This window comes from Mustela lutreola, chromosome 1, assembly GCF_030435805.1.
Source record: "Mustela lutreola isolate mMusLut2 chromosome 1, mMusLut2.pri, whole genome shotgun sequence".
Classification (NCBI taxonomy): Eukaryota; Metazoa; Chordata; class Mammalia; order Carnivora; family Mustelidae; genus Mustela; species Mustela lutreola.
In genome coordinates, this window is record NC_081290.1 from 276394130 (window position 1) to 276419272 (window position 25143).

At 36.8% G+C, this 25143-nt stretch overlaps 1 protein-coding gene across 1 annotated transcript; it reads right to left on the reverse strand.

Annotated features, from left to right (window-relative positions):
• Window positions 1-2032: 2032 nt before the first annotated feature.
• Window positions 2033-17496, reverse strand: LOC131810879 (olfactory receptor 5M11-like). The gene is made up of 2 exons (XM_059138870.1): window positions 16906-17496; window positions 2033-3004 (listed from the first exon to the last, which is right to left on the reverse strand). The coding sequence occupies exons 1-2, from the start codon at window positions 17494-17496 to the stop codon at window positions 2033-2035; spliced, it is 1563 nt and encodes a 520-aa protein (XP_058994853.1).
• Window positions 17497-25143: the final 7647 nt, after the last annotated feature.

Genomic DNA, 25143 nt, shown 5'->3' on the forward strand with positions numbered 1-25143 from the left:
AGACTGACATTTTATATTCACTCTATACACAACACTCAGCACAGGGACTCAAACATCCTAAGGGCTCCATACATAAATTTTGAGTGAATTTACTGAAGAAATAGAGCCATATTTCACCTACCAGTGCCTTTGGGTTTACATAGCATTTTTAAATTGACACATTTTGCACTAATTACAAAATCATGAAATTCTTCTAAAGGTCAGTATAATCCGACTCTGCATGGCTTGCATTCTGGCATGGAAGCACATGAGAGCTGAGGAGAAGCTTTTTACATTACAGGGCAAGGACTTGTGGGCAAACATATCAAACAATGGGCAGAAGATATGAACAGACACTTCTCCAATCAAGACATGCAAATGGCTAGCAGACACATGAAAAAATGTTCATCATCATTAGCCCTCAGGGAGATTCAAATTAAAACCACATTGAGATACCACCTTACACCAGTTAAAATGGCGAAAATTAGCAAGTCAGGAAACAATGTGTGTTGGAGAGGATGTGGAGAAAGGGGAACCCTCTTACACTGTTGGTGGGAATGCAAGTTGGTGCAGCCTCTTTGGAAAACAGTGTGGAGATTCCTCAAGAAATTAAAAATAGAACTTCCCTATGACCCTGCAATTGCACTCCTGGGTATTTACCCCAAAGATACAGATGTCATGAAAAGAATGGCCATCTGTACCCCAATGTTTATAGCAGCAATGCCCACGGTTGCCAAACTATGGAAAGAACCAAGATGCCCTTCAATGGACGAATGGATAAGGAAGATGTGGTCATATACACTATGGAGTATGATGCCTCCATCAGAAAGGATGAATACCCAACTTTTGTAGCAACATGGACGGAACTGGAAGAGATTATGCTGAGTGAAATAAGTCAAACAGAGAGAGTCAATTATCATATAGTTTCACTTATTTGTGGAGCATAACAAATACCATGGAGGACAAGAGGTGTTAGAGAGGAGAAGGGAGTTAGGGTAAATTGGAAGGGGAGGTGAATCATGAGAGACTATGGACTCTGAACAATCTGACGGGTTGGAAGTGGTGGGGGGTGTGAGGTTGGGGTACCAGGTGGTGGGTATTGTAGAGGGCACAGATTGCATGGAGCACTGGGTGTGGTGAAAAAATAATGAATACTGTTTTTCTGAAAATAAATAAATTAATTGTTAAAAATGTAAATAATAAATAAATTAATTAATTAAAATAAATTTAAAAAATTAAAAAATCTTCATTTAAAAATCTGGAAAAGAAGATAAACGATAATGCCAAGAAATTCTCAATTTTTAAAATTCAAGTGACACAGAAGTATTCTTTATTTTCCTAGACCTGAGTATGTAAGGTCTTAAAGGCTCGCAGGTCAGAAGGAAGAGGTCAGTCTCTACAGTTCAGAAGTCACAGACAGGATCCACAACCTCTGAAGCAGGAAAAAAAAAAAAAAAAAAAAAAAAAAAAAAAAAAAAAAATCACTGTATTCCTCTCTTCCCATTCCTTTACTGACCTTTTCTAAAAGCACATTCACAAGAAACAGGAATCACTCTCATGACTCATGGTTTTTAGCTTTACTTAGTAGGTCAGAGAAGACTAGAAAGATGTTTCATAAAAACTCCTAGTCGCAAAAGATAGACGGTAATAGGAATAAAATAAATCCAAGGAACTGAGCTAAGAGCATCTTTATCCTGTTTATTGTTGTAAACAATAAGAACACAGGAAAGTCCTATGACATATTAAGTGGGTATTTTCTCTTAGAGCAGTGCTTCTCAAATTTAATATGCTTACAAATCACCTATGATGTGATTAAAACCCAGATTTGGATGTAGTGGATCTAAGTGCAGAATGTGGTGCTAAATTTCGAATAAACCCAAGGTAATGTTGTTGCTGCTGATCTGTGGAGCACATGTTGAGGGACAAGAGCCTAGATTAATAAGTGAAACTCATTTTTTCCCAGACAAAATTTTTAGCTGTAACATTTGAGACATATTCATAGAAAATATCAAAATACATCATCAAGATGCAAAGTTTTGAGCCAACGGTTCACTTATGATTTACTGGAAACTGGAGGCAGTTCCATCTTAGTGACCATATTTCTTCTGAGGACATTCTTCAAGCCTCGCTTTACATCTTTATTCCGTAGACTGTATATCAGTGGATTAAGCAGCGGACTTACAAAGGTGTAGAAGACAGCTATGATTTTGGATTCCTCGACAGTCTTATCTGTTGATGGTCTTACATACATGCAGAAGAGTGTCCCATAAAACAGGGTCACAGCCATCATGGGGGAACCACAGGTGGAGAATGCCTTGTGCCTTCCCGCTGCTGATTTGATCCGGAGGATGGCAGTAATAATGAAGGTGTAGGACACCAGGATGATGCTGAGGGAGTTGGAGAGGTTGAAGCCAGCTGATATGAGCATGGCATGCTCTTTGACATAAGTATCGGAGCAAGAAAGCTTAATGAGTGGTGGGTCAGCACAGTAGAAGTGGTTGATGACATTGGATCTACAGAAGCTCAAGCGGAAGGTCAGGATGGCCTGCAAGAGCCCGTCTGAGAAGCCATAGACATAAGGAAATGTGGCCAAGCAGATGCAAACGCGCCTGGACATTTTCATATTATACTGCAAAGGGTTACATATGGCCACATAGCGGTCATAGGCCATTGCTGCCAGCATGTAAAACTCAGTGAGGAGAAGTGCGATGAAAATGTAACACTGTGTAAAGCAGCCAGCAAAGGTGATGGTCTTCTTCTCTGACAAGAAATTACTCAACATCTGCGGGGTGGCATTTGAGGTGTAGCACAAGTCTACAAAGGTCAAATTAGTGAGGAAGAAGTACATGGGTGTGTGAAGGTGAGAGTCCAGCCTGATCAATAATATCAGGCCCAGGTTGCCCAAGAGGGTGGTGAGGTACACACCCAGAAATAGCACAAAGAGGACAAGCTGAAGCTCTGGACGATCTGTTAATCCCAAGAGAACAAATTCAGTCACCAGGGTGGAATTTCCTCTGACCATTTTCTTAGCTGCCAGCAGTGTTCACTTAGATGAATAAAATAAAGTGAGAAGTGAGTGAGAAATCCATTATGTATTTCTCTCTCTCATTCTCCATTCTCACACTCTCCATCATCCTTACACAAAACTATTACCAGTGTCTGCAGTTGGAAGAGCTGAGACTTTTAAAAATGCCGTGGCCCTGGGGCACCTGGGTGGCTCAGTTGGTTAAGTGGCTGCCTTCGGCTCGGGTCGTGATTCTAGGGTCCAGGGATCGAGCCCCACATCGGGCTCCCTACTCAGAAGAGAGCCTGCTTCTCTCTCTCCCCCTCTCCCTGATGCTCTGCTTACTTGTGCTCTCTCTCTAGCTGTCTGTCAAATAAACAAACAAACAAACAAAAAAAGAACTTTGGAGCCCTTATGAGCTGGGTGTGTAATGTGCAGATGATTCCCAAGACAACAGACCCTGTGACGCAGCCTGTTCTGGAATGGGGGCGGGGGTGGCCTAATGACAAAAAAGTTTGTCTACGAATGGACTGAATGACCAGTTGTTACTTATGGTTTACTATAAAATCATAGGCTTCATCATTGATCCTGGGAATGGTGCCAGATAAAATGGTGACATGTGTTTGAAAACACTCAATAGTCAACAGTGTTTGCATATTTAGAAGCTCAACTTTTGAGACTTGCAACCCCTACTGGCTGTATGAGAGAACCCCAAATTATAGTGGTTTGAAGGAAATTCTCTGGAACCTGTTTTGCTGCTCTATCAATAAAATACAGGGAAATGTGGTATTCCTATGCAAGCAGACCAAAGATAAAGATCCCAAATTTGAAAATAACAAACCCGATATAAATTACTAACGTAGGGACATTCATTCTGAAGCACTTGTATGAATCAAGAAAGGGAGATATGGGTATTGGGGGGAAGAGAAGTGGCCAAAACTTAAGATTATAGAATTGTTTGCTTATCCCTTTTTTAAAATTTATCTTAGAAAGCATTTAAGTTTACAGCATAGTTGCATGTGTGTGCTACTGAAACAACACAAATTGGACTCTAAACATTTTAGCAGCATTATGTAAATAGTTCAATTTCTTCACTACAAAATCACAATGCCCAGAAATTATAAAGCAAAAATCAATTAGGAGAGAAAGAATTATTCTTAGCACAGAGTTCAGGTGATACTAATTATAACAAAAGCATTACGCTTTTAGATAAAATTATCAGTTCATTATAATATGAATTATAATTTAAAAATTAAATGATGAATAATTTTTCCAGGAGTCTGGAGAATGTATTTGGGTCATGGATTCTTTGTGTTTTCCTGTGCTATTTTTAAATTGATAGACTAAGTAAGATAAGGGATCAGAACTCAAATGACTCTGGGAGCCATTTGGATAATAAGAATGAGTGACGTGGGCTGGGTCTGAAGGTGAGCAGAAGTGAATCAAAGAGCCAGCAGCCACTCAGGTTACATGTGGGCTCCATGTTCCAAGAGCTTAAGAGTTCCAAATTTAAACAGGTATCAGAATTCATTATGTAATGTGAAACTTACCACATGCAATGTTGGCAAATACTTCCATGTGTAAACTTATCCTTACCGGAATACCACAAAAGAAGCCTGTAAGACTGATCCACTGAGATGCAAATAGTAATATCATTCAATGCCAGTGTCACCAACTGTATTTCTATTCTAGTATCTGAGCTGTTCCTGAAGATGGAAGCAAGTACCCTCCAAAGTTAGCTACTTTGGCTCAATGATATTTAGGCAGATGAGGTAGTGGGTAATAGTGCTTCTCAGGAGAGCACTGGTTGGTATCTTCATGGTAAAGGAGGCATATGAAGAGGAAATTAAGGTTATAATGGGCTCGATAATAAATATTTGAACATAGTAAATGTGTTCAGAAATCAGGATAGCATCAAAGATTGATAACGCTTAACCAGAACTTGCTGGATTACTAAGTTTCTAGAAAGGCAAGAGAAGAGAGGACTTTCAGAGGGTGTAAATGCTACATACAGAGATAGGAGGCCTGCCAGAGAAATCAAAGATATTGCACATAGATGCAGAGATGGGTCTTCTATTGTGCCAAATAAAACATTTACGAAGCGGTAAGCAGTCAAACTAAAGTCCTTATCCCAAGCCAAAAAGTATGATGACTCCTGAAATCTACACAGTAGCATATCTTTAGGATATATATCTGAGGGTGTGTGTGGGTCTATATCCACCACACCTAAATTATGGCGATGGGTTGGAACCAACATTCCCTGTTAATTTGAAGTGGAGGTAATTTGCAGGGCTTAAGTCTACAACTTTGGCCGTTGAGAAGAAAATCACTCTAATTTGAGAATCTGGATTTGTATAAATAGCAAAAGGGCTTTTCCTCACTGACCAGAAATATGACTCCACTTGGAAAATATTCACTTTCATAGGTAAATCTTCCATTTTGATGGCATTATGAGATTCATCTAATCTTTAAATCTGTATACTCTGTATAACTATGCCCTATATGCTAGCATCTGCTTGGCCATCATATTATATTTAACAACTAATAAAGACAATAAAAAGATAAAGGAGAGGGGTGTCTAAAGTGGCTCAGTGGGTTAACCTTCTGCCTTCATCTCAAGTTATGATCTCAGGGTCCTGGGATTGAGCCCAGCATAAGGTACTCTGCTCGTGGGGAGCCTGCTTGCCCCTCTCTCTCTCTGCCTGCCTCTCTGCCTCCTTGTGATCTCTCTCTCTGTGTGTCAAATAAATAAATAAAATCTTTAAATATATATATAAAGGGAAGATGGAATTTAACTTGTCTGCTTCAATTCCCCTTAAATAGTTTAGCAACCACATTCTATAATTTAGGAAGAAAAGACTACATTCTGATTACAGTACTTTTTGTCCATACAAATACACACTTCTGGTTTACAAAGCAATGAGGCTATTCTGTTTTATTTTAGCTTTAGAAGAATGCTACAAGTCATATAGAGCAAGAACAATTGCAAATGAGGTCCCTACAAATTTTAAATTTGCTGACACCTGGATTTTTAGATTAGTATTTTCAAAACTATGTGCAGCAGAATAACTGGATATCAGGCAACAAAATAGGTCTATGGTGAAATTAAGTTTGAAAAATGCTGAGAGAAATAAGTCAAGCAGAGAGAGTCAATTATCATATGGTTTCACTTACTTGTGGAGCATAAGGAATAACATGGAAGACATACGGAGATGGAGAGGAGAAATAGTTGGGGTAAATCAGAGAGGGAGACAAACCACGAGAGACTATGGACTCTGAGCAACAAACTGAGGGTTTTGGAGGGGAGAGGGGTGGAGGGATGGGCAAGCCAGGTGACAGGTATTAAGGAGGGCACGTATTGCATGGAGCACTGGGTGTGACACATAAACAATGAATCTTGGAACACTGAAAAAAATAAATTACAAAAAAAAAGATATACTTTATAAGAAATGACTGGGAACAGAAGGAAAGATGCAAAGAGAGGAAAAACTATACTTTATTTTTCATAAGAAGATTAAGTATTTGAAGAAAAATCATCCTATCTGAATGACTCGATGAATTAATATGCTCACAATGAAACCAACCAACAAAGAAATGTTTGTGGTGCTTTGATTTTTAATAAAATGATTCTTAATTTAAAATATAATGCTGAGTTTTGCAAAAGAAAAGGAAAACGGGTTTCTGGATTGCAGGGAATCTCAGATCTCAGAGCCTTTTATATGCCCACAGTGCATTGTGAAGCTTCGAGGATGGGCAAGAACGTGCAGCCTTTCCCAAGCTTACTAGTTCAAAGGGCCTGGAGCATCTCGAGTGTTCTCTTAGAATCCCTAATTTCCACACTGAGTACCAGAGATTGCTAGAATCCTTGCACCTCAGCAGCAACACAAAATACAGGGATGTAAGACCTATTTTGCACTATTTGGAAAACACCTTCCTTCAGTAGTGCCCCTGGTACACTATTAAAGCACTTTTGAATTTATCATTCACTCATGGTCTCAAAAAAAAAAAAAAAAAAAAGAAAAGAAAAAAGAAAAAACTGTTTGAAGGACTACTGAGCATGGAAGAGGAACTCTATAAACGGGAAGGAATAGAAACAAGCAGAAAAACATCTAAGCACTTCCAGGGCTATAGAATGCAATGTGACAACAGAGCTCTGTCTATCAATCGCAGGTGAGCACAGGACTTTTCTACTGCCAAACATATATTCTCTACAGCAGGACCCTAAGCACGAGCATCTATTTGCACATTATATCACATCAAACAAATAATAATGGTTGCTTATTAAGTGTTTGGGATAAAGTATGTGATAATTTACATATATGTGGATAAAACTATGTTCCAAATATTTTAAGTACTCGTATATAATTTATACATATTTTAACTTTTTTGTGTTGAAACTACCACATGTTCTTTTAAAATCATGCCTCCCTAGTAGCTCTTCCCGTCTTTTTATAACCCTATCTTGCCATCCATGACTCTCATTTCCAAAATCAATCTGAATTTCTTGCCTGATTCAAATTTTATGAAGACCAAAAGTATCGGAGAACATGATTCTCAATATCTCAAAAAAATGAAGACATTTGAGATTGGAAATGTGTATTTGACAAATACTGTTGGCAAATTTAAAATCTCTTTGGTAGACCTCAATGGTAAATTCAAATTTGCTGCTTTAGAACTAAAGCCTTTTTCCACTGGAAATAAGTCCCTGAATGATTTTGGGAGACTTGCTAGAAATTCAACTGAATGTTATTTCTATTTCTATAAACAAAATTTTGTAGATAGTAGGAACTGCCTTAGATAGCTTCCTCTTTAAGTTTACTGGACCCAGGATGCCCCGTAGTGGAAAGATGGTTCATTTATTTGATAATTATTCAAGGAGTAGCAAATTTATCCTCCACAACTCTGATTTTTTAACTCCTATTTCAACGTAGAGTGCCAAGTAATTCATATTGAATTATTGGAGAGATCTCTCATGCATATTTTGCTGCCTGTATGAGAAATATCACCGAGAAAAATAATTAAATTTCAGTGAAGAAGGGAACCAGATATCCTCCTAAACAAGTGTCTGCTTACGACATCGGCGTCTAATTCATACTGAATTATTGGAGAGGTCTCTCATGCATATTTTGCTGCCTGTATGAGAAATATCACCGAGAAATATAATTAAATTTCAGTGAAGAAGGGAACCAGACATCCTCCTAAACAAGTGTCTCCTTACGACATTGGCGTCCAATTGGAAACTTCTGGGTAATTAGAAGTCTATGTAAGTAGCAATGATTTTTTAAAAATCTGTGTCCTTTATTTAAAAAAAAATGTAATGAAAATAAAACTCAGCATAAGGGTTCACTGCCTCAATAATGTAAATCTGCTTTTCTCTGGATTGGAATGCTCATAGATAAACAAAATAATAGACTATACAGATTTTTCCATGCCCACTTGAAGTTGATTCACAAGGATGTTGATATGCATATGTATTTTTATTACATAAAAATGCAAGAAAACAAAACATTACTCTGTAATTTAGTAGGGATTATTGAGCAAAAACATCATGCCATATGTGGTAAATTAGTAAACATGATGAATATATGGTAAAAATGTGGAGTTCCGAGAATTTCCTATTCTCCCACTTAATATCAAAGTGCAAAGCTCATTTCTGTAAGTTATCACTGGTCCCTGACACTCTGCATGTTGAAATGTTCATTTGGGGAAAAGTTTGTCCTCTTCAGGGTCCCGTTAAAAGGCACATGTCCAAAGGAGCAGGTAAGGTTGAGCTGCCGTTATACGTAGGAACTATTCCATGTGCATAAAGTCACCATTTTGTTGTTTTATAAGATGGATTGAGTGTGAGACTAGGAGATAACTGAAGCCAAGGAAAGGACCACAGACAAGAGAAATAAGGATTATTGAAGTATAGGATCAGTAATCCAGCATACAGATACGTCAATGGGTCATATAGATAGATAAATGTTCAGGAATATCTGGAAAAATAGTAATATTTTAAGGTAGGAAATGAAGAAACAGGCAAACAAGTCAGTTAGTTGGTGGAGCCGTCAATCATCTCGTGTGAATATTAATTTTCCAGAAGGAGCATCTTCTTTGTCTCCTCCACTATAATGAACTCCAGCATCTTCCTCTTCAGTTTCCATTCCAAAGTATCACAAATTTAAGAGCAAGGTACATTACCTGATTACAATGAATGAACCTAAATTTTGGATCATGTTACACAGGATGTCTTCGTACCAATGAATACTATCAGTAAAAACTCTTTTGAGTCTTCATTTAAAAAACAGGTTTTTTTTACCTTGTTATAGTGAGTTTCCTTATTTGGACTTCAGTCCCCATTTATTCAATATCAGGACTTTGACTAAATAAATTCTAAAATGTCCATCATTGATAACATTCTGACTCAGCATTTATGTAGTTACAAATCCTACACTCATTACTAGCCATGTGTCTCTTAGTTAATATAAATTTTCCCCAAAAGTTCTCTCTCAAATAATTTTTTTAAAAGATTTATTAAGTTCTATAAGAGCTTTATTTTTTCTAGAATGAGTATAATAATTCCTGATCTGTCTCTTTTCAATGATTTAAGATTTTTTGGGAGGGTATTCATTCAACAGATACTATTTTGCAAAATTACGAGATTATCAGGTGCTTCGTCTAATATGCTTATTCAGTGTGTGTTAAATTATTGAATGACTGGGGAGAACAATATTTTTAAAGTAAAATGATCAGTGTAAACACATAATTCCAATGAGACTTTTATGTTTTCTAGTGAATAATTAAAACACACACACACACACACCAATTCATTCTAACTAGCCAAGAAATTAAAGTTGCTTTTGTTGTCACCTAACTCTTCCTGATTAAAATCCAAAACTGAAACAAGAAGAGAAAGTGCAGGTATAGAAGTCAGAGCTGTCATTCCTACCTGACCCCAGGAAAGACTCAGAGACACTAGTGGTCCAAGGGTTGAGTTCCTGGGAGTGATTTATACCCAAACTGTAATTTGAAGTTCTTATTCCTAAAATATTTTTACCTACCCTGAAGAAATAACTTCAGTATTACTAAAATAGAAAACTCCAGGGAAATAGTTATTTATGTAGATACACTAATTAGAGTCTTGGGATTTTCACAATGTGTTTGCATCAGTTAGTAGTAATTTTTTTTTTAAAAAAGGTTTTTTTTTTTTAAAGGTTTATATATTTATTTTGAGAGAGGGAGAAAGAATCATGTGGTGGGGAAAGGGCAGAAGAAAATCGGGGGAGAGATAGAAAATCTGCAGCAGACTCCCTGCTGAGCACAGGTCCCATGGTGGGGCTGGATCTCATAATCCTGGGATCATGACCCTGAGATCATGATCTGAGCCAAAATCAAGAGCTGGATGTTTAAACAACTGAGCCTCCCAGGCACCCCCAGTTTGTGATCATTTTGAGCTGATTGCTTTGAGTGATCAGAGTTTATTCTCATGGAGTCTTTGTATTATGGATCACCATTTATTCTAGTTAGGTAAAAGGACAATTAATAAAGATATAAAATAATAATATAATCCACGGGATTTATGTTTTGTGATTTTCCCTAGTCTGAATTGTGTTTTGTCCACATAGTTGCTATTGAATGAACATTTGCTGAAAGGACTTTGATATCTAGATTAAAGCGGTAAGGTTATTAAACCCAGTGAGTAAAACCATTTGGATAAGATATCATAATGAGCCACAGCAGATTTCATTCAAGATGTTAAGTCCCGGTGTTAGAAGATAATATTTCATGAAAAACTTGGTGAACATATCATTTAACAACAAGTTGTTCATCGGCCCACAAGTGAAAACAAACACGCTATATGTGAAAATAGTACGTCTATCTTTTCTTACCATTTACCAAGTGTCCAATTATCCACTCATCGAAGAGATACAAAGATAAAATGATACAGTCCATGTGCTCATAGTCCTTAGTCCAACTGTGAAGTCTTCAGCTGTGGCACATTTGGCAAATGATGTATTGAAATCAAAGTTCCGAATATCATCTTCCTCTATGTTCTCTGTCAATCTCTCCCTCATTCACTGGTCTAGCCGTGCTGGTCTCATGACCACCTTTTTTGCAAATTCAGAAATTTCTGGTAAGCCGTGTCCCTGCTTTGAATACCACTTCTCCCAAACGTCCTAGGGTTCATGCCTGCTCATACTTTAGATGGCAGCTTCCATGTCAATTTCTGAGAGAGGAATTCCTCCACCTCATTAAGCCTCCTCACCACAGTAACTGTTTTCACTTATGTGACCTCGTTCAGTTCCTTTATGACATTCATTACAATGCTAATTGTAAATGGAATGTCTGTTGGCTCAAGATTTGTCTTTCCTTCCAGGCCATGAATTCTGAGAGGATCAGAGACTGACATTTTATATTCACTCTATACACAACACTCAGCACAGGGACTCAAACATCCTAAGGGCTCCATACATAAATTTTGAGTGAATTTACTGAAGAAATAGAGCCGTATTTCACCTACCAATGCCTTTGGGTGACATAGCATTTTTAAATTGACACATGTTGCACTAGTTACAAAATCATGAAATTCTTCTTAAGATCAGTATAATCCGACTCTGCATGGCTTGCATTCTAGCATGGAAGCACATGAGAGCTGAGGAGAAGCTTCCTACATTACAGGGCAAGTGCTCTGTGGTTTGCTGAAGATCCCTAAACTTATTATTATCTTCTAATTACCCATTCCAATGTCACAACGTAATTTAATTTTTTGGCCCTATTATTGAATATAGCAGAAATGCACCCAAAATTTTAGTTACAAAGTAGAATGGAACATTCGTATGGAAAATGATCAGTTCTGCCTACAAAAGTCTAGCAAGGTATCTCAGAGGTGATGACTTTATATCCATGGTGACTTGATCAGTTGAGGACGAAAGAAAAAGCAGTTTTTACATAAGAAGATAGAAAGTCATGGTTTTTAATTGAATCACCTCAGTTCCATGTGAATTTATTTCAGGTTGGTGGGAGAATCTTAGTTTGCACTTGAAATCACTCCTTTGTTAAGACCAACACTTAAGACAAGTCTGATACTTAATGAAACGACTCAGATTCCAATAATGGATGGGTGGATAAACACATTGAGGTAAATTTTAAAAATGCAATCCTATTCATTAATAGAAAATATATCAAATTATGGATTCATAGAACAACTAGATGATTCTCAGAAATATTTTGCTTAGTCCAAGAATATACACACATATACTGTATATAGTTTCATTCCATTTATATGAAATATAAATTTAAATATTTATATAATAAATGATATTTAATAAATAATATTTAAGAAATAATAAATAAAAATAAGTTAGGAAAGTACATTGTGATTATCAAAAGCTAGGTATGTGAGAAAGTAACTGTCAGCAAAGGGATAAAAAAATGTATTGTAAGTGATGAAATGTTCTATGTATCAATTGTGGTTGCAGTTATAGAGATAAACACATTTGTCAAAACACATTGAGTTGTGCTTAAAATGGACACATTTTATTGCATGTAAATTACACAATAATAAAGTAATATTTTTAAAAACCTAAAATATTTTATTATTATTATCAAACAAAAGTAAGCTAAGGATAAAAGAAGTTAAAACCCTTGTTCAAATTACACATATCAAACTTTAAAAGCAAAATTCAAATTCATTTGTACCCATTATCTATTATATAGTACACTTTGTCTATAGGGATTTGTTATTTGTGAAGAAAAGATGTATCCATTAATAGAATAAAATATTAAAATTATATGATCATCTCAATAAATGCATAAAATGTATTTTACAATACTCACGTCCTATCCTAAAAACTCTAAACAAATTGGGTATAGAAAAAGCCTACATGAATCTATATTTGACAAGCCTACAACTAATATCATACTTCATGGTAAAAACTTGAAAGCTCTCCTCTATGGTCAGAAATTAGACAAAGGTGACCACTATCGCCACTCTTATTCAACATAATACTGGAAGTCAGAAAGAAAAAAGTAAAATTGTCTCTACAGATGATATGATCTTATACACAGAAAACCCTAAAAACACTATCAAACAACTGTTAGAATAAATGAATCAGTAAGTTTATGCAGAATGAAAAATTACAATGCAAAAATAAGTTACATCTTTTTTTTTTTAGATTTTATTTATTTTTTTTTTTTTTTGAGAGAGAGAGAGAATGAGAGAGAGTATGGGAGAGAAGCAAACTCCCTGCTGAGCAGGGAGCCTGATGTGGGACTTGATCCCAGGACTCCAGGATCATGACCTCAGCCAAAGGCAGTTGCTTAAACAACCGAGCCATCCAGGCACCCAAGCTACAGCTTTATATAGTAATAACAAAGGTATATGATGAAGAAATAAAGAAAAAAATCCCTTTTAAAATAACATGAAGAAAAATAAAATACTTAGGAACAAATTTAATCAAAACATAAAGGTCTTGGGGGGCCTGGGTGGTGGCTCAGTGGGTTAAGCCTTTGCTTTCAGTTCAGGTCATGATCTCAGGGTCCTGGAATTGAGCCCACATTGGGCTCTCTGCTTGGCAGGAAGCCAACTTCCCCCCTCTCTCTCTGCCTGCCTCTCTGCCTAATTGTGATCTCTCTGTCAAATAAATAAATAATTTTTTAAATACATAAAGATCTGTAAATTAAAAACAAGTCTTTGATTAAAGAAATTGAAAAAATAAATAAATAAATACATACATACATACCAAGGATTTATGGAGTCAAAGAAAGTTAAAATTGTTAAAATGTCCATACTCCCAAAACTCATCTGTGAGTTCAATACCAGTCAAAAAAAAAAAAAAAAAAAAAGTCCTAAAATTCATATGGAACCGCAAAAGACCTCAAATAGCCAAGACAAACATGAGAAAGGACAAAGCCAGACGTATCACACTTCCTAGTTTCAAATTATTCTACAAAGCTATAATAATGAAAACAGCATGGTACTGGCATAAAATAAAACAAAACAAAACAAAAGGGGGGGGGGAACAGACACATAGACCAATGAAACAGAATTGTGAGCTTAGAAATAAACCCATGCATGTAAGGTCAACTGATACTTGACAAGGGAGTCAAAAATACTCAATGTGGAAAGGATAGTTTCTTCAGTGAGTGGCGATGGGAAAACTGGATAACCACATGCCAAACAATTACATTGGGTCTCTATCTTATACCACACACAGACAGATTAACTTGAAATGAATTAAGGACTTAAATCTAAGACCTGCCATTGGAAATAGGTTATTTGACATTGATCTTGGCAATGGTTCTCTGTAAATGACACCGAAAGCACAAGCAACAAAAGGAAAATTAGACCATATTAAATTTAAAAGCTTCTGCACAACAAAAGAAACAATCAACAAAATGAAAACACAACCTATGGATTAGGAGACAATATCTGCAAACATTATATGCAAGAAGAGGTTAAGGTCCAAAATATATAAAAAATTATACAACTCAATACAAAAAACAAAGAACTAATTAAGAAGTGGACAAGGGATCTGAATAAATTTTCCCCAAGAAAACATGCAAATAACTGACAGGTAATGAAAAAGTGCTTCAGAGAAATGCAAATGAAAGCCACAGTGAGCTATAACTTTACAGCTATTAATATGGCTATTATCAAAAAGATGAAAGATAACAAGTTCTGGAGAAGACATGGAGAAAAAGCAACACATGTGCATTTGCTGATGGAAATGTAAATCAGTACAGTCAGTATGGAAACAGTAGGGAACTTGCTCAATAAATCAAAAATAGAACTATGATGCGATCCAGTAAGCCCTCTTTCTGGGGCTATGTCCAGAGGAAATGAAATCATGAACTTGTAGAGATGTCTGCACCCTCACATGCACTGCAGCATTAATCACAGTAGTCAAGACATGGAAACAAGTGTCCATTTGCAGATGATGGAACACAGGTGATATGCAATGGAAGATTATCCCATCATTAAGAAGTGGAAATTGCCATTGGTGTCAGCATGGATGAGCCTTGAGGGTATTAGGTTAAGTGAAATAAGTCAGAGAGACTAAGACTATATGATCTAACTTTTATGTGGAATCTAAAAATGTCAGACTCACAGAAACAGTACAATGCTGGGTGGCAGGGCTGGGGACATGAGAAATGGGGAGATGTTGGTCAAAGGCAACAGTCTTCAGGTATAAGATGAATAAGCTCTGGGGAATCTAATGTATTACATGGTGACTATAGTTAACAATACTGTCCTGTATCCTGGAAAGTGCTAAGAGAATAGATCTTCAATGTTTCCACTACTACCACCACTACATACAAACAAATCATGCTTATATGACACAATTCATGTGTTAACTCATAGTCTTTTGATAATCATTTCACAACATATACATGTATTAAATCATCAAATTGAACACCTTAAGCCGCTACAATGTTATATGTCAATTATATCTCAATAGAGCTAGAAAAAATCACTAGATTTAGTAAATTTCCAAGATTAAAATCATAAGGCATATGCTCTCAGACAACAAAATTAAATTACAAATAAATAACAATGAAATATCTTCTGAAATTCCAAGTACATGGTAATTAAGCATGGTCTTCTGAATGGCCTATAGGCTAAAGAAGGCCACATTGGGAAAAAGAAGAATATTTTGCAAACTGAATGTAAAAAGTACTGAATTTAGTGGTTTTCAACTAAAGTCATGTTTAGGTAAACTGTATAAACATTTATATGAGAAAAGAAGTGAAACTCAAATCAATAATTTAAACCTTCACTTAAAAATCTTCTGGAAAAGAAGATAAATGATAATGCCAAGAAATTTTCAATTTTTAAAATTCAAGTGACACAGAAAGTATTCTTTCTTTTCTTAGACGTGAGTGCGTAAATTCAGCCTTGCAGGTCAGAAGGAAGAAGTCAGTCCCTATAGTTCAGAGGCCACAGACAAGATCCACAAACTCTGAAGCAGGAAAAAAAAAAAAAAATAGCTATATTCCTCTCTTCCCATTCCTTTACTGACCTTTTCTAAAAGCACATTCACAAGAAACAGGAATCACTCTCGTGACTCATGGTTTTAGCTTTACTTAGTAGGTCAGAGAAGTACAGAAAGATGCTTCATAAAGACCCCTAGTCCCAAAAGATAGACGGTAATAGGAATAAAATAAATCCAGGGAACTGAGCTAAGAGCATCTTTATCCTGTTTATTGTTGTAAACAATAAGAACACAGGAAAGTCCTATGAAATATTAAGTAGGAATTTTCTCTTAGAGCAGTGCTTCTCAAATTTAATATGCTTACAAATCACCTATGATGTAATCAAAACCCAGATTTGGACGTAGTGGATCTAAGTGCAGAATGTGGTGCTAAATTTTGAATAAACGCCAAGGTGATGTTGTTGCTGCTGATCTGTGGAGCACATGTTGAGGGACAAGAGCCTAGGTTAATAAGTGAAACTCATTTTTTCCAGACTTGAGATTTTTAGCTGAAACATTTGAGACATATTCATAGAAAATATCAAAATACATCATCATGATGCAAAGATATTTGAGTCAAAGGTTCACTTATGATTTACTGGAAATTGGAGGCAGTTCCATCTTAGTGACCATATTTCTTCTGAAAACATTCTTCAAGGCTCGCTTTACATCTTTGTTCCGTAGACTGTATATCAGTGGATTAAGCAGCGGACTTACAAAGGTGTAGAAGACAGCTATGATTTTGGATTCCTCGACAGTCTTGTCTGTAGGTGGTCTTACATACATGCAGAAGAGTGTCCCATAAAACAGGGTCACAGCCATCATGTGGGAACCACAGGTGGAGAATGCCTTGTGCCTTCCCTCTGCTGATTTGATCCGGAGGATGGCAGCAATAATGAAGGTGTAGGACACCAGGATGATGCTGAGGGAGTTGGAGAGGTTGAAGCCAGCTGATATGAGCATGGCATGCTCTTTGACATAAGTATCGGAGCAAGAAAGCTTAATGAGTGGTGGGTCAGCACAGTAGAAGTGGTTGATGACATTGGATCTACAGAAGCTCAAGCGGAAGGTCAGGATGGCCTGCAAAAGCCCATCTGAGAAGCCGTAGACATAAGGAAATGTGGCCAAGCAGATGCAAACACGCCTGGACATTTTCATACTATAGTGCAAAGGGTTACATATGGCCACATAGCGGTCATAGGCCATTGCTGCCAGCATGTAAAACTCAGTGAGGAGAAGTGCAATGAAAATGTAACACTGTGTAAAGCAGCCAGCAAAGGTGATGGTCTTCTTCTCTGACAAGAAATTACTCAACATCTGCGGGGTGGCATTTGAGATGTAGCACAAGTCTACAAAGGCCAAATTAGTGAGGAAGAAGTACATGGGAGTGTGAAGGTGAGAGTCCAGCCTGATCAATAATATCAGGCCCAGGTTGCCTAAGAGGGTGGTGAGGTACACACCCAGAAACAGCACAAAGAGGAGAGGCTGGAGTTCGGGGCTATCTGTAAGGCCCAGGAGAATGAATTCTGTTACTACACTCTTATTTGTGATGGACATTTTCTCAGGGTCTGGACCTGTGCTAGAAACAATAGAAATGAAGGAGACAGGAAGGTACAAATCATATTACTGACTATTGAAATGATTTTTCTCATTATCTCCATGTATCATTCATATTATACTACCCTAAACAGATTCTGTACTTCTACTAATCCATTATTTCATTTGTCTTTATATTGAATTACTATTATATTTCTCTATATAGACACCTACATTTATACCTATAGCTATACCTAAGGATAACAATATTTATACCTATTCCTATATCCATGTATACAACTGAGCTACATATCCTTTTTTTCTCTGCAGTATTTTTGGCTTCTCAAACTCTACTTATCCTACAAGGCTTGGTATGTTTTATGCTTCCAGCACAAGCTGCCTACTTCTCTTTCATTCTGTAGCACATTACATCACCATAACGTGTCTACTTTCTACTCCTCATATACTCCTTCCTCAGGGGCAGGGACAAAGTCTAGCTCATTATTGCACTATGATTTCTTTTTCTTTCTTTCTTTCTGCCTTTCTTTCTTTCTTTCTCTTTCTTTCTTTCCTTTTTGATTTTATTTATTTATTTAGAGAGAATGTGTGTTAGTGGGGGAATGAATGGGGGAGGGGCAGAAGGAGATAAAGAATCTCTGTCAGACTCTGTGCTGAGCTGAGAGCTGGATAGAGGGCTTAATTCCACAACACTGAGACATAACATGAACCGAAATCAAGAGTTGGAAGCTCCACCAACAGAGCCGCCCAGATGCCCTGCATACTCTGACTTCTAAGTACTTTTAACGTACTGAATTTTAAAAATAAAAGAAAAAATAGAGTAAGTATGAAAAATGAATTACTTATAAGTGTTTTACTCATCTCCGTATCCCCACGGAACTTGACATGACAGCATGTCCTTAGGAGAAATAAGAGCTTTTGAATTTTAATGTACAAAGATATTTCTTAGAAAGCTTCTATCAAGAAAAGTCATAGAAAGTTTGTTTAAGAACCTCTTATGTGGGATATGGGTATCTTCATATGTAACAATTACCCAGGAGATTATGAAGCAGATGTTCCCAGATTCACAATTTTAAAAGGCACAGTCATAGAGTTCTCATAAACTTACGGCAAATAAATGAACAAAGAATCAAGTCACATTAATGCTCACTCAGTATTTTGCAAACAGTCTACAGTAATGATATAATGGGCCAATAAAGAAACAAGTTTTGCATAGTCAGTATTTATGTTGTTAATCACAACTTCTTTCTGTCTATAGTATGACAATCCCCATGGTTTTTTTTAGCTCCCTTTACATCACTACTGGTGTTGAATTTCCTCTTCCTTCCTCTCAAATGCCTTTTCTTGTTTGCCTTCTCCCTTCTCTTATATTCAATTTTTTTTTAAACTTGCCCGATTCTTATCTCATTTCCAAATGAGTCCATGAAACTTAGTTTAGTCTAAGTTTTAGAAAGCCAATGAGAGTGCCTTTTTGGGCTTTATCTCCTTTCTCCAGAAGGGTAAGTACTTAACATTGGTTGAATGCACTAGTAAAAGCTACTGATAATGACCAACGATCCTTAAGCATGAGTTTTCATTTCCTTATTTGTAAATGGGAATGAGAACATCTGTTTTGCCTGCCCCTAAAGTCATTGTGGACATCAAATTAGATGTTCATAAAGTAAGTGTTTATTGATACTCCACACATCATGTGGCTAAGACCCTGCAGATGTCAAAATGAACAGAACCTTCAAAAATCCCTGCCCTTCCAGCATTCGCATCTAGTAGACAGAGACAAAGAGGAATGCAACTAAGTATATGGTGATGCAAATGGCAGTGTTAGAAAAATTAAGAAAATGGAGTTTTGGAGGGGAGGAGAGTGGGGGGATGGGTGAGCCTGGTGGTGGGTATTAAGGAGGGCACAGATTGCATGGAGCACTGGGTGTGGTGCATAAACAGTGAATCTTGGAACACTGAAAAAACAAAATAAAATTTTTAAAAAAGAAAAAAAAGCAAATGGAGTTTTGTGGAGAGGGTGTTCAACTTTTAAATAGTAACATCACTGAAGTACTCGTGAACCGGTGACTTTTTTTAGCAACAAACTGAAGGAGGATGAGCACAAGCAGTGAACTTATTTTAAGAAGGTATTCTAGGAAGAATAAAGAACGGAGACAAAGGCACCATATGTGATCTTTCTTTGGAACTGCTAAGGATGTGTGTATGTGTACAGGTTTCATGCAGAGGAGTTGCAAAAGTCCCAGCTTAGATGTTCCCTAAAATGTAAATGATTCACTTCTTTGGAAGCCTGATTCATCTCCACTTATGAATTTTCTACCAAGAATAAAAATGACCTTCACTGCAGAACAAAAGTCAGTAGAGAGTTGTAGCTACACTTCCAGAAGTGTCTAGCAGGAAATTACCCATTAAACAGCATATTTCTTTAAATGACATCAAAAGGATGGAAAAGGAGATAATTTCCTATTCATTTGCACCCAGGAAACCCTAGAAAGAGTGTAGACAGTGTTCCCAGGACAGAGAAAAAAGGAAAGAAAAAGATCAGGATTTCATACAAAATTTCAAATTTATAAAATGCATGGCAGGAAATTGGACTTAAAAGTCTCAGTTGCAGAAAAACTCATTTATTGCATATCACTTAATGACTGCCTGTGGGATATGAAATAGTCTGGACCCATGAACTCAGTGACTTGTTGGGATCCAGAAATATCCACTCAAAAGTAGCACAGAAGTCCTTATTAGACAGGCACCAAAAAGACAATGAATAACATGTGTTTGCAGAGAAAGAAGATCACAGACGACACAGCAGCCTGTGTCAAGCTAGAGTGAAAGGTATCTTCTGAACAAGTTGTGGCTTTAGTAGTTTACAACCAAGCAAAGTCCCTAACTAATGAAGAAAGAACCAACAAAGGAGTTGCAAAAAGACAGTACAAAGCTGCAAGTGGTAAAACCTGGAACTAGGATTAGCTAATAAACAGGGTCCGGTACAAAATAAGAATATTAGTTATCTATGTTCTGTCTATTAGTTATCTATGTTCAAAAATTATCAAGCATTTCAGGATGGCGACAGCTGGGCATGAAACCTAGCTTAACATGCTTCTGAAATCAGGTGAGTTCAACTGCACAAGATGCTGGCTCATGAAGCCAGGTGTTTCTGGAACACAGAGACTAACAGAGCTGATAATGGGGATATAGAAGGAGGGTAGCACCCCGGTGAAAAGAAGAAGTGAAGAGAAGAAAAAGGAGAAAAGGAAAAAATAGAAAAAGTCAGTCAAAGATTCAGCCCTGGTGAGAATGTGCTAGAGGGCAACACGACTCAATGGGTTGCTGTCTAGATCAATTTTGTAGCCTGTTCAGTTACAAGAGAATGAGAAAACATATCATTTCTGAAAATTAAAAAAAAAAAAAAGAAAGAAAAAGGAAGTAAGTTAAGGAAGAACCCTCAGCAAGAATTCAGTGGAAGAATGGTCCTTAGACTTCCTCCTTTTTTTTTCTAATACAAATTTCATAAAAATCTAATGAAACCAATATAACTATGGATCCACAAAGAGGATAAATGCACACACTCAAAATCTTACCAAAAAGTAAAGAAATAGATAGGTGATAGATGATTAGATAGTTAGATGATAGATAGATAGGTGATTCTGGATAAATAGATACATAGATAAATAAATAGATAATAGATGATGATGATAAATAAATGGAAGATAGGTAGATGATAGTTGATAGATAGATAGAGGATAGATGATGATAGATAGATAGACAGATAGATAGATGGATGGATGGATGATAGGTGATAGATAAAAGTAAAGGGCTTTTAGATCCCCTGGCTCCAGGTCTAAGAACTTTATGATAGGGTAAACGTTCACACATGCCTGAAAATGTCCTCGTGTTTTTCTACAGCAAGTAGAACTTCTGCCTTTTTTTGATTCTTTTGTACCTGTGACAGATCTGTAAAATATTATCAAGGGAGATCAATAGAAATTTCAAAAGCCTGTTTTTTAAGGAAATTAGTTGAGCTTCAAACTCAGGAACTGAGAACAGAAGGCTTTGCTTGGGCATATTTCACGCAAACAAGGTACAAATTACCGTGCCTCAATTTGAGACATTTTGCTATCTCCTCTTGGCTAAAAATAAAGAACATGAAAACACATACACTTACTTCTGATTCTGAAATGCACCTATTTTCTCACTTCTCATTAAGGAACTTCACTGGAGCCTTTCTAGGCTATGAAATGTAGCCACCTTTATACTAGGATGTGGGAAGCACAGACAGGTCATCAAGCAAGTCTCATAAGATCTTCAGAATATCCTCAATGAGTGTTACATGGGGAATCAGGCCTCTGTGGAATAACTAGGACACTCTGGGATCAGAAAGCTAATCAAATGCCTTGATCTTGTTTTCCATCATTTTAAATTTCCTATTTGCCCTAAGATCTCTGGGGAAGGCACACCAGAAAATCTCCATCTCAAAATTTTGATGATCATCTGAGTTTTCCATTTCTTTTTTTCAAGAACTTAGCGCTTTGCCATGTGCTTTAAGGGATCTTCCCCCATCTAACACACTCTGTTTCATTACCTGCCAATATCTCTCTTGCTGCCATGACACTGCAAACCCTTGCAAGCAAGGACTGTGATCTCAGCATCTAGTCCACTCCCTGCACGATGGTAGCTTATCAACAGATACCTTGCTGGATAATATAAGGAGTGTGAAATGTTTGCTTAATTCAGTGAACACACAACAAATCTTGATTATCCAACCCCCTCCCAAGTAACTTTGTGTCTTATGAAGCATGGTTCTTTCTTCCTCACACATGAAATCTGTAGGGAGTTGAAATGGAATCAGTGACTAATTAGTTTAAGAATCCACAGGAAACACATCAGAATGGGGATGATTAATCATAGGTGACGGGCATTGGACACTCAGTGTGGGCCCGGTATTAGGCTTAGCACCCTGCAAGCAGTAGTTCAATAATTCCTCACACCACTCCATAGGGCACTGGTACTCTCATCTTCACTTAAGAGATGGGAAACTGAGGCTAAGAGAGATAAAGTAACTTGCCCTGGTTGAGGCAAGTTATAAATTGTGAGCCTGGGATTCAAACAGGCCAATGGATAGTCCTTGATACCACATTGTTGACCATTAAGCAAAGAAATGTGACAAGCTCACACCATGCTAAACATTCTGTGGGTTTACTGACATGCATTCATTCATTCATCCACAAGGTTAAAAACATTCAGGGAAAGCCTGGTATTTACCACTGTACTGTCAACATAGAGAGTATAAGAGAAAGTGAAAAGATTTGTGTCCTTCAACAGTTTCTGTTCTGAAGCAAGGATATGTAAAGTTTAGTTTCGCAGTAAGGTTTCCAATTTGTCAGATTCATAAAGACCATGGTGGAAAGTAGTGCAGAGTAGTGTTTTCCATCAAATAACTATAATGCCAAGGGCATAATGATAGTTTATTAACTCAATATCTATCTATTGAGAATTACCTATATTCTAGGTTTGGGGAAAATACTGGCTTTAAAATAGCAAGCAAAACCAGATATGGACCTTGCCCTCTGGAGCTGGCAATCTGGGCATGACACAATCATGAATAAATCATACAAATATCATACAAATGCAAACTTACAGTTGTGAAAAGTCCTCTACATTAAAGTTCCATTATACCATGAAAACATAATCTCAGAGGAGAGAGCTAACTTGGAGAAATCAGCCAAGGAGCCACCAAAGATGGAGCAGGATAAATATAGCTGATACCAACAAAGACAAACTCTGAAACTAAAAATATGCCAAATTTAAGATGAGAAGAAAATTTACCTATGGAAAAATAACAGATAATCTAGTAATATGTTCCTCTCTAAAACAAATTAATACAGGCCAGTAAATAAAATATTTTATGTGTATTGAAAGGAAATACGACTCTATCTAGATCCATATCTGAATGAATTCCTCTTGGAGAGTTAAAGTTAAAATGAGACAGTTTCAGACAAATAAAAAACAGACTTTCTCTCACAGAAACTGTCATTGAGAACTTATAATTAGGGGTATAAGTCATGTACAAGAAAACTAGACCCAGGATGAAAAGTGGTTGCAAAAGGAATAGTGAGAGAGTCATTGACAAAAATGGCTAATATTGGGGCACCTGGGTGACTCAGTGGTTAAAGCCTCTGCCTTCAGCTCAGGTCATGATCCAAGTGTCCTGGGATTGAGCCCCGCATGGGGCTCTCTGCTCAGTGGGAAGCCTGCTTCCTCCTCTCTCTCTCTCTGCCTTCCTCTCTGTCTACTTGTGATCTCTGTCAAATAAATAAATAAAATCTTAAATTTTTTTTTAAATGGCTAATATTAAAGGAACATTAATAACAAATAAATATTCAGTAAAGTTATAATTGCAGTCATGTATAACAATATTTAAACAGTTTATTATTAAGTGATAATTTATTACCAACCATATATTATATACTTCTTTATGATACCATATGATATAGAAGCAGGAGTCCTCAGAATTAAAATATTCCATAACCCTTTAAAAAATACAATAAAATAAAAAAATAAAATATTCCATAACCATTTTATTATTCCAAGCAAATATGACTAATGAAGACTTAGTTAAGGGGCACCTGGGTAGCTCAGTAGGTTAAGCCCCTGCCGTTGGCTCAGGTCATGATCCCAGGGTCCTGGAATCAAGCCCCACATCGGGCTTTCTGCTCAGCAGGGAGCCTGTGCCCCCCCAACCCCCCTCATCGCCTGCCTCTCTGCCTACTTGTGATCTCTCTCTCCGTAAAATAAATAAATGAATAAGATCTTAAAAAAATAAATAAGTGAGAAATAAACCCCAAAGGTGAGCAGGAGGGTTTCATGATACGGAGGAGTATGCAAACTGTCCAGCAAGAAATGAACCACCCGTAATACCTGAGGAGATAAAAACAATAATGCCCCACTTTTCTTGCCACATTCTTTCTGAACACTTACACCTAGATGTGGCAGAGTGAAGTTTGGGAAAACCTGGTTTACAAAAGAGAGAAAAGCTGAGCATGGCACGCAGAACTGATGACAGATTGCAACATATGCTAACATCAAGGTCAGGAACACTTGTAATTGCAAGTCCCAAACAAAAGGGTGGGCACAGACCTCAGCTTACACTATAAATAGCTTTTTCTCTTGCTCATTCTCACAGCCACTAACATTGGTTCATTGAAGTGGGTATCACCTGCCTTCTGGGAAAATAACAGTCATGACCTCTGCGAAATAAAGTATTTCTATGCATCTTAATCGTATCTTCTGTCACAGACCCTTCAGGAAAATTCTCCAATGTTCAAACTTCGAGAAGAAGGGTGGTAAGATTATTTTTATAAAAATAGTCAGCATTGATGATTATTAATTGACTATTAATTGACAGATTGGTCCCATGATAGAGAACCAGACTGATACAAATTCAAAACTTGATTCATGACAGAATTTTCACTAAAACCTTAATGAAAAACAAATGCAGTATTGAAGATACAATGTATTACTTTCATTAAAAATCAAGATGAAAGATTATTTTGCAACATTTAGGATATCAACAAAAATAAAGACTTAAATATGCAAAACTGTAAAGCCATTGAAAGAAAATATAAGAGAACATCTTTATATTAAGAAAGAATTGTTTAG